General features: G+C 36.0%; 1 protein-coding gene and 1 non-coding gene across 2 annotated transcripts in view; one reads left to right on the top strand and one right to left on the bottom strand.

Moving 5' to 3' along the window:
- Positions 1 to 1,099: 1,099 nt before the first annotated feature.
- On the bottom strand, positions 1,100 to 1,171 carry Trnam-cau (transfer RNA methionine (anticodon CAU)). Its single transcript has one exon. It is a non-coding gene; the product is annotated as a tRNA-Met (tRNA).
- Positions 1,172 to 10,767: 9,596 nt separating this feature from the next.
- The window catches only part of LOC142340291 (uncharacterized), a 3,225-nt gene continuing 2,987 nt past the window's right edge, over positions 10,768 to 11,005 (top strand). The window contains exon 1 of the mRNA XM_075390866.1: positions 10,768 to 10,847. Within this exon, the coding sequence (XP_075246981.1) occupies positions 10,768 to 10,847 (80 nt within the window). The remainder of the gene's footprint in view (positions 10,848 to 11,005) is intronic.

The raw sequence follows: 11,005 nt of genomic DNA, 5'->3' as shown, positions 1-11,005 counted from the left end.
GTTTTTTATGGGTTTTACATCATTGCTTTCTGCATTGGAACATTTTTGGGTTATATATTATCGTCACCCAGTTGCCATTCTCTTCACCAAATAATTTCTTAAAATGGACGTTAACTGGGGGCGAACTAATTCGAACTTTTTTGTTTACGTTCCTCTCCTAATTTTTCTGGTACTTCTTTTTATAATTATTTTATTCTACCCCAAATCCCATAACAATTCTGTTGACAAAATTAAAAAGTCAAGCAACCTTTTATTAGAGCAAGAAAAAAAAGTCCAATGATTGTTGCTTTTATGAAGAGAATGAGTCTTTTCAGCTTGACTGTACAGTTCGAAATCCGTGTGTTAATGGTACTTGCGAAATAAAGCAGAGACAAATTGTTTGTCATGGATAACACTTCCCTGATACAGATTATTGAACGAATCCCAGAACTCAAATACCGCTATATTGGATCGTTTCAAGCAGATTGTGTTCCAAGGCTACCCACATTCAGTTTTGCTATCATCATTACTTCTCCGAGCAGTGAAGCTGGAGAGCGTTGGATAATGATTGCTCGACTCAATCGAACTTATTACTATGCTGATTCTTTGGCTCGTCCAATCACAAAATACAAATTTTTGAATAAAAAGTATCAGAAAATGATACAACAACCAGCTCAGAAAACTGATAATTTGTGTGGATTTTACACAATATTTGCAGCATTTCAACTATTTAAATTTTTTCAAACAAATCTGAACAAGGTTCATGACGTTCATGTTTTAAAATTTATAAGTAATTATATGTGAATTAGATAAATTTAATGTAAAATACGTCGAAGTGTAATAAAGTCGACAGTAATTTTTTTCTAAATTCCTTAATTCTTCGTTAGTTACTCAAATTTTTGTTGTCGACTTTATTAACTACTCGGCTAAATGTACTTTAATACTCTTTTCTTTTGTACTATCATCATGTAAACGTTTGATTAAATTTGTATTTGCATGTGCTTAATTTGTACTGTGTCTGTTATTTTGTACTTATTAATTCAATTTTTTTTCCTTTTATTTAACTTTTTTCCATGTTATGAGCGCGCAAAAGTCCACTAGTACTGTGACAATGCCAGATCAGCAAGAGGTAGTTTCGATCTACCGACCTCTGGGTTATGAGCCCAGCACGCTTCCACTGCGCCATCTTGCTATTTAGGGTCGGCTATACCTAATCTTAATACATTGCGGCGGCTATACCTAATCTTAATACATTGCGGCGGCTATACCTAATCTTAATACATTGCGGCGGCTATACCTAATCTTAATACATTGCGGCGGCTATACCTAATCTTAATACATTGCGGCGGCTATACCTAATCTTAATACATTGCGGCGGCTACACCTAATCTTAATACATTGCTGTGGTTAAACCAAAAAATGTTGAAGTTTACTGCGAGGGAAATTATCCGTTAATGCGCGCTGCCTGTACAATTCCCCGCCTGTACGTACGCGCTGACTGTACAATTCCCTGCGCGCTGCCTGTACAATTCCCCGCGTGTACGTACGCGCTGACTGTACAATTCCCTGCGCGCTGCATGTATAATTCCCCGCCTGTACGTACGCGCTGACTGTGCAATTCCCTGCGCGCTGCATGTATAATTCCCTAATAATCCCTAAATGACCTCTAAAATCACGTGACAAGTGGCTCCGAAAAATCACCCTGATCTGCTCCCACCTTACTACTCACCCCCTGGAACACCCCTAGATTTATCCCCAATCTTAATACATTGCGGAGGATATTCCTAATCTTAATACGTGGCGGCCGCTATAACTAATCTTAACACGTGGCGGCCGCTATTACTAGATTTAATACGTGGCGGCCGCTATTACTAATCTTAATACGTGGCGGCCGCTATTACTAATCTTAATACGTGGCGGCCGCTATTACTAATCCTAATACATGTACGCCGCCTATACCCTATCTTAATACATTAGTGTAGACCCTCTCTCAAAAATTACTCCTATACCCTATCTTAATACATGGGGTCTACACCCCCCCGGGGAGACTTTCTCACCCTATTACTACTCCTGCTCACACAGTTGTTGGTAGCTTGTTATGTAATTGACGGATTCTTCATCATCACTCTTTTCGTGAGACTGGTCAATTTGATTGACGTTCGTTTGTTGGGCTTTCTGTGTTTGTCCCTGTGACTTTTTCGGTTTGCGGCATTTTCTTGCGAAATGGCCAATAATGCCACAATTATTGAATTTCTTACCATTCGCGGGGAAATCTTCTTATGGTTATGACTTCAACGAAGGCCACAATTCTTTCAAGTGCTTGTGTATTGGTAATTCTGGGGCATAGTTGCGTATCGCGTGAAATCTCGCTTGGTTTGTTGAGCCTTCGCGTTGCGATTGCGTATTTGGTTACTGTTGATTGAATTCACAGAGTTTGTGCCCGACATCAAATTCTGGTTTATCTTTTTTTGATTCTGCGCTCCGATCTCCATTTGTATAGCTATCTCCAATGCTTTGGATGGCTCGACTGTTTCTTTCAACAGTTCTTTTTGAGTCTCGTGATCAATCATATTCAATATGAATGCATCGCAAAGCAAGGTAGTTTCTTCACTACCTAGGTTACAATTTTCCGCTAGTTCTATGAGACGAGCATAGAAACTTTCCACAGACTCTCCTTTGTGCTGCTTACAGGAATAGAAAACAAAACGATCGTAAGTTATGTTCCGAACTTTCGTGAAAGAATCCTCCATTGCCTGCCCCAATTCTTTGAAAGGTTGTTTCTCTATTTGGAAGTGGGGGTGCTAACTCTTGAAAATTCGTCGTCCCTCCGTTCCAATACTCAAATACAACAAAGATATAGTTTTTTACTCGCAAATTCCCCACGGTTTATCTCCATACAAAATCCCAATCTCCTCAACCTTTTTACAGCGATTTTGCCAGTTTGCCTTCAATTGTTGATTGCGGACTTTCCGATCTCTTTCCGTCGCTTGTGTATGGTTTTCTACTGGTTCTTCATAGATTGGTTCAGGTGGGTAAGTTACTGTTGAAGGAGGATCTTTTAACAGATTGTCTAATGGGATTCCCTCTTTAGCTAGTAGAGCCAGTTTCCACTGTTGTGTCCATTTGTCCCACGTCAGAGGAGGTGTTGCTGTCGGCTTTTCCCAAAATACCTCTATGTGAAGTGGTGTCTTCTTAGAGTCCGCTGCTGACTGCGCCATGTTATACTCGATTGCGATGGGTGGATCCAATTGAGTTGCGAATGTTTTATTACAAATCAAAGTGGGCAATTGCGCCGCAAGTGGCAAGCCAATTTCTTATATCTGATTTACTAATATCTAGAATGGTCAATCGCGGTGCGATTGGCACTCCTCGAAATTACTGAGCTTAATTGAAAAGCGTTTTGCAAGATTTAAATTAAACTGAGTTCTAGCGCTGCAAATGGGAGACTGAAATCAAAATGATTACTATTTAAGAAATAAGGTTTGTTCAACTCGATCACGAACAAGGAAGTAACTTATTTGTTTATAGTATGAACAAATGAATTTCCTGCATAGACAGTGTGAACAGACATTAGATTACTAAAAATGGGAGGAAGTAAAGTTGGGAGGAGTAAACTCTGAAATAAGAGTAGCACTTGCCCTTCAAATGGAACTAAATAATGAAATTGAGAACTAAATACGGACATGGATATGTGAAGGGCATCCATTGCCGTATGACAAGGTGTAAAGTTATCGAGGCCAAGCTCAGTTGTTTGAAAAACTTCGAGAATGCGATAAAAAATGTGATAAAAATTTCAATCAAATCTTTTTGCAACTGCAACAGTCACCACACTCGTTTCTACTCCTTCTTTGTGTAGCAACCCTAGCAAGAAACAGGTGATAAAAAAAGTCCAATCCGTTATTCAGACGGCATGTTTTAGGTACAATTTCTGTATTTAATGTGCGAGAACAGATTATTTCATCTGCTAGTAACACGGATCGAGGTTCCTACTGAAAAATATCAATGAGATGAGATGACAAACGCCGAAAGAAACGTTTTTTTTCAGCTGACAATTCCTACATAATTATCCACTTATTGTGATGAATTTCTAACGCATTCCTTACAAATTGTAAAGACGTTGAGCGCAAAATTATTGAGATTTTTCCACTAAAAGTTTTTACAGCGCTGGTCCCAGCCTGTCGAGCATGGTCTTTTCATGGGTGGAGCAAAGGATTTTTCATAAGTCTGCTTTTTGGAATTACGGAATTTAAAAGATGTTCTGCTTGAGTAAATGGAGAAGCAGCACCGGTGAAAGATTAAACAGCATTGCATCAGAGCACTCCAGCTATAAAATTAGTTGGAAAAATGCCAAGAGACTGCCAAGTTTTGTCAATTCTTAAAATGAAGCAGTTCTTGTAGGTGGAGTATATTGAATGACTTAAGATTACTTGATTGAATGAAAACAGGTAACTTAATTGTAATTGTTTTCCTCCGATTAGCTATGATGAAAGTTTGACGCTTATCATTTGTTCTCCTTCCCAAAAAATTTTCTGCATTTTCATAAAAACCAACGCTCATTTTGATTGGTTATTTGCTCTTCATAGCTGCAAAAGATGAACGTGCAAATATGCTGACTTCAATGTAATCAACAATTTTGCGCGTATGTAAAGAACGGTCTGACAGCACTGAAAATCTCTTTTTTCTGAAGTGCTGAAATTCTGTGAAAAACATTTGGAAATTTTGAAAAGTTGAATTTACCCATAGAAATTGCCAAAAATTATGCTGCATTTTTGTAAGAAGTGTCTTGACTGTTTATAGGGTATGTTTTTGGAAGTGGTGAAAAATATCCAACAGATATTTTGTAAAAGACTGTTAAATTTTTCGTAAGAAATGAGTCGACATTTGCCAAAAACAGAAGTTTTTCACCACGTTCAGCGCACTTTCGGCGTATGCTTTGCATAAATTCGACACATGCAGCGCATTTCTTATCTAATTTTCTCTTTACACGCCCTCACATCTCAACCCGAGTATTCAACAAGTGTCATCAAAGGAAGTGGTTTGTGAAGGAACAACAAGGATGTAAGAGTGTAAAAAGAGTGGATAGAGAGTGTAATATCAGTGTAATTTTGAAAAATCACACTCATACACTCTTTTCCCGGATAAGTAGGAGTGGAAAATGGATTACACCTCAATCCCCGCTAATTAGGGGTGAAATCGGAGTGAAACATCGGCCCGGGTCAGTACCAGATTTGTATAAAATTCTTTAAGTACACGGTTGATATCAATTGTTTTTCCCTTGTGATATCAACAGTTATATATCTACATGATGAAATAATGTGCTACCCACAGATAACTACGAAGTAAATCTGAAACTGTACCAAAACTCGGCCTCGTATTTTTGATTTCATCTTTTTTCTGCCTTCATGTCTCTTAATGATTGCTATGCCAAGAAGGGCGACAAAAATGGCCGAAATCCTAGTCTAATTAGCTAGCTACATATTAAAGTATGAGACTGTTATAAGCGCAAGAAAAAAGACTAACAAAGTATCCGCAAGTTTGTTATCGTCCTCCTGAAGTCCATCATCAACTTGGAATTGCTTTTGGATTTGAGCAACTTGCCAACTGTGATAAAGTAATAGCAATCATTATATCATGAAGGATATAAATAAATGTACAATCTCCTTCACGCGTGGAACTTTCAAGACCAAAAATGCTTCCCAGGGTGAGATCCCAGACCAAAAACTTTCATGTGTGGTCATAAGATGCTGCACAAGGGGGATGGCTAGGCGTATCAAAATTAAACATAGATGAATATAGATGAACGAATGAAGAACTGGATTTGAACGCACTACAGTTTCTCCTGGGAGGCTGAATGTGAATAGATAAAACTCTAAAACTCTGCACATGAGCAGAAAAAACTGGGTATGGACAAAAAAATTTTTTGTACGTTCGCAATCAGATATTCGCAATTGTGCTCATGTGTTAGCAAAGCGAGTTTGAAATCAGATACTACTAAGAACACTGATTTTTGTTATACATAATTGTCGTGAAATGGGTATTAAAAACTATTGAAAATGGCAAAATTGATAAGATTCATAAAATACATGTTGATAATTGTAATTAAATTAATTTTAACTAAAAACCTTGAGGGGAAACAAAATAATATCAGATTTAAAATAATAACAATTTCTTTCAACAACGAGATCTCTAAGAACAACAATGTAAATCTCTATCATTTGAAATAAAGCCGTGTACAAAATGTTTAAGAGGAACAGCATTAAGGACATAGAAAGATAATAAATTTAGTGAAGCTAATAATGAATGGCAATTGTAGTAATTGCAAAATTAGGTTTAATAAACGATCTGATTGCAATATTATTATTGGCAACATAATTTAGAATAGAATTACCCTTTGTAACGAGAACGGAGAACCAATTATCTTTAAGGTCATACTACAAAAAACTGATTAATAACATTCTGATTACTGACATCAGATTAAACGATTTTAGCAGTCCCGAAATTATTGAAAAAAATAAGAATAGTGGACAAAATTTAAATAAAAACAATACTTTTGATATTTAACGAACGTGTCAGTAAGAAAATGCTTCTAATGTGAGTACTAACATTGACTGACTCTGCTATCCTGAAAAAATTAAAATCCCTAAAAGGAAAAAAATCCAGCAGTAAGCATCATGGGAAAGAGTGAGAGTAAAATAATTACGAAGGTAAGAATGGTATTATTTTCAAAAATGATGAGAGTAACATAGTTGGTATCAAAAGTTATGACGAAAAGAATAATAGCAAAAGAAAAAATTGCAAAAAAAATAAACTACAGAAATTAAAATTTTACTAAAAGAAATAGTATTACTAATAATTGCATGGCAAGCTTCAGTTTTAGAAGAACTTACGATTTTAGAAGAAATTACAGTTTTAGATTACGATTTTCAGTTTTAGAAATTATGATTTTCAGATCAGTTTCAACTACCAAAAGGAACTTATGCAAAAACAATAGATATCCTAAAGTCCTACAAATTTTAAAAATTAGAAGTATTGAAACTTATTTGAGAATCAGAGAAGCAAGCCCAATGAAGTATAATGGTGGGGTAACTTTATAGAATAGGATGAAAAGTTGTTTCAAGCTAGAAGTAGATTTGAAAAAGATTGAGAACAAAAAGAGTAAAAACATTTTCGGTGACAAAAATGAATGATGATAATAAGAACAAAAAATAAAAACGATAACAAAAAAATTACAAAAAAAAATTTGAAAAAACTTTTGTCACAGTAATTCAGGTAGTTCTTGATTTTCATTAGTATGAAAAAAAATGTTGAAATGTGTAATATTACTGAGTTTATCGAGAAAGCAGGAAAATTGTGGGAAGTTTGTTTTGTTGAAAAAATGCAAGATACGTGCTGTAGAGTTCTATAGGTGTCGGAGACAAATTTTGACTATTTGTCAGGTAAAACTGCTGGAACTGTACGAATAAAATTTTGAAAATGTTTACATTGAGATCCGGACGAAGTTATAGTTGAGTTGCTTAAGCTAATAAGAAAAGTGCTGAAAATTAGTTATATCGTGTCAGGAAAGTTAAAATTATGTTTGAAATGTCCTGAAAACTGTTTTGAAGTGCAGAACTTAAGTAAGAGAAAACCTGAATTTTTCTATTTAATTTAGGACGGCGTCAAATGTTTTTGGTTAAACGCTAAATCTATAGAAAAATTCGACAAGTGTGATTTAAAAATTTATACTCCTTGGATTTCATTTTGGAAGAGAAATAGATAACATGGCGATAAAGTCGTGGACAAAATCCGCAGTGTGCGAATGCGTGAAGAGTAGACTAGAGTTATGAAGACCGGGAATCAAGAATGAGAGTAGGTTTTAAATTTATTTAGAAAACATCTTTAAGCTGTGGAAACAGCGTAAAGAATGTGTGACTACTTCAAATGTATGAAATATTGTATGATTTGTTCTTCAAAAACAGGAAATATTAGCGCTTAAAGCTGCTGAATGGAACTCTGTTTGATTAAAAAACCGGGCAGGAGCTTTACTTTTTAATTAAAAGGCGTTGAATGTTCAGAACCTTAAGCGTTTATTTTTATAAAAAAAATATTGCTTGGGAAAATTATTTAATCACCGATCCAAATCAAAGTATTTGTCACAAAATTCTACAAAGAAAATTTTAAATTGATTTTAAAAGAAGCTTAGTGGGTTTTAACCAGCTTAACCAGCTTTAACCAGTTTAACCAATTTAACCAGCTTAGTGGGCTTTAGCTAAAGCTATTTTTTGTCAATTTTATATTGGACTTATTTCAGTTTGCTCGGAGTACAAGAATTCATAAAAAATCTGTTGTATAACACAGTGGACAAGTTGTTGACCAAGTGAAACATTTAAGAAGTTGGGTTGGGGAGGGGGACGAAAGTTGTCAACTTGAATTATTCGCTCGAGTATACTACTATAAAGTGAATCCGAGTGCTCAGAACTCTAACCATAATTTAACGGAGTTGACTCCGACGTTTATGAAACTCGGTGGACGCAAAGTCTTGTCATACAAGAAAACGCCTGTTGTTTTTTCGTAAGTCGATTCACTTTTTTCTGTAGCTAAAGTGGTCAACATAAAATTTCTCTCATGAATTTTGTCAAAAAACTGCGCCATCTTGAAAGTTTTTCGCTAATTGGTCAACAAGAAAGCCTCAAAGAAAACATTTAGGTTCAACCGCTGCAACAAAGCTGGTGGTCTGTATTGTTTAAAGATTTGAAAAAAGAAATTCAGGGATATGTACGTTTAGAGTAGCTTTTCAATAAGTTGTCTGTTGATATAGTTTACCAAATCCTTTCTTCAAAAGCTAATGTTTGAGGAGTCTATCTATATAGGTCTAATTGCCGCCGTGATCGGTTACATTCACAGCCTGTTTTCTTACTGAACCGGGGGTAGGGTTTCATACCAGATCTAAATTGGTAGCTAGTAATGATTGTGTGTTGAAGTTCAAAAAATAATTGAAAATTTCTCAAAGTTAGCGTATCAATTTAATTGGTATATTAGATAAAATAGTCAAATAGATCTTTTATTTCCACAATGTTTAAATTTTAAGTTAAAAATTTTCATCAAATGCTGTAAAAAAAAGTAAACTTTTTTGACTGGAACGCTCATGAAAACACGTTTGATTGAGCGTATATCTTTTCTGGAGATCCAGGCTCTCCCAGGTTGAGGTCGCGCTCGAAATCGCCTCTGATCAGACCATCCCAGACAAGTGTGACCTCTGATCAGACCGTCCCAGACCGAAGTGATCTCTGATCACACGAGTGTGCGCTCGAAGATCGTTGTGTGCTCGAAGTGCGCTCGAATCGGCCTCTGATCAGACTGAAGTGCGCACGAAATAGCCTATAATCAGACTAAAGTGCGCTCGAAATCACCTCTGATCAGACAAAAGTGCGCTCGAAATCTCCTCTGATCAGACAAAAGTGCGCTCCAAGTTGGCTCTGTTTGGAAGTGCTAAAGTGCGTTCAAAATAGTACGATAAGAGAATGATTTTGAACTTGAACAAATCTCTCAATATCGTTATAATATATTCATTTCATGAAAATCCATATTATCAATCTTATATTCAACTAACAAAAAACCGATCAAAAAAAATTGCTAATGAAATTAAAACCAAAAAAATGCTCAAAAAGTTATTGAAAATGCCATTTATTTATGTTTTTAACTGAATAAATGAATTTAGACAGCTTTGCATAAAAACGTCTTGATCGATTTTGATTCAAAATCTTTTCTTGAGGGGACCGGCAGTTGTTATCAGCTGGACCCCTTGATTCTGATCAAACCCATCTGATTTTCAGATGGAGTTCGGATCAGAATGGTGCTTTATTATTAACTATTACGAGAGACAACAAATGTCAGTAAAAAAAAACAAAAGAAATCTTGAAAAATATTCGCTCGACTTGGTCTCTGGTCAGACTAGTGTGCGCTCGAATCGGCCTCTGATCAGACTAGTGCGCGCTTGAAACTGCCTCTGATCAGACCGTCCCAGACCAAAGTGACCTCTGATCAGACCGTACCAGACCAAAGTGGCCTCTGATCAGGCAAGTTCCAGACCATTGTCCAGACAAAAGTGCGCTCGAAGCCTTTTCCAGACCATGTAATTCGAGCGCACCGAGAACATGTGTGCGCTCGAAGATGGTCTGATCAGAGCTCAATTCAGTCTGGCCACCTCGACCTGGGCTGTGCTATACTCAACTAAACTCATAATTCTCCCATGCGATATTTTTTGCTGCAACGGTTGCCCAATTTTTCAGAAACAAGAATATTTTTGAGTGATTCGGCGCTCTTTTTTGTAGTTTTTTTTTTCTTTTGCTTGAAATTTTGTATTGCTGGAAAAATGAGTTTGTTAGGAAAAATTGAGCTCGGACAGAGCGAACTGATCAAAATGTCACAAAGAGTACATTTTTAGATCACCGCTACACTTTTGTTGGAGTTGGAGACACAAATGAAGATGGGGAGCATTCAACCGAGCTCAAGGTAAGTTTGTTTACCGTCATTTTAGGCGCATTGAGAATTAGGAAAGTGTTAGAAAAAAATGCACAAAAACTGAAAATAAAGACCATTCGATATTTTGTTACATGCTGTAAAGTGTTATTTATTTATTTGTCTAGAGCTGAGAAATTTTTTGTTTTTCTTTTCCCGGAAAATCCTTTAATTAAGCAACGTTGCTAGAGCACTTTAATTCTGCTTTATTGTCGCACACCACCCAGATATTCTCATTCGTTTACTCTAATTAGACAGATATTTCTTGTAAAAAAAAATCAGCAAACCGAAATGCGTCTGTATTTGCAAAACATGTTAGCAACAGAGCTCATACGAAAAAAGAGAGATGGGAAGGAGATGGGCAAAAATTGGTAAGAGGACTTCCTCTCCTTGTGATTGAGAAAACAAAATCTAAAGGAGATCAAAAACTTTTGAAAGATTTGAAATCAGTTTTTCAGTTTTTGAAAAATCTAATTTATTGACTGTTTCATTAGATTTTACATGGAGCTACAAAATAAATTAAGTAAAC

The sequence above is a fragment of the Convolutriloba macropyga genome, chromosome 5 (assembly GCF_964194025.1).
Source record: "Convolutriloba macropyga chromosome 5, txConMacr16.3, whole genome shotgun sequence".
Taxonomy (NCBI): domain Eukaryota; kingdom Metazoa; phylum Xenacoelomorpha; order Acoela; family Convolutidae; genus Convolutriloba; species Convolutriloba macropyga.
This window is presented reverse-complemented; position numbering and strand designations above follow the sequence as displayed.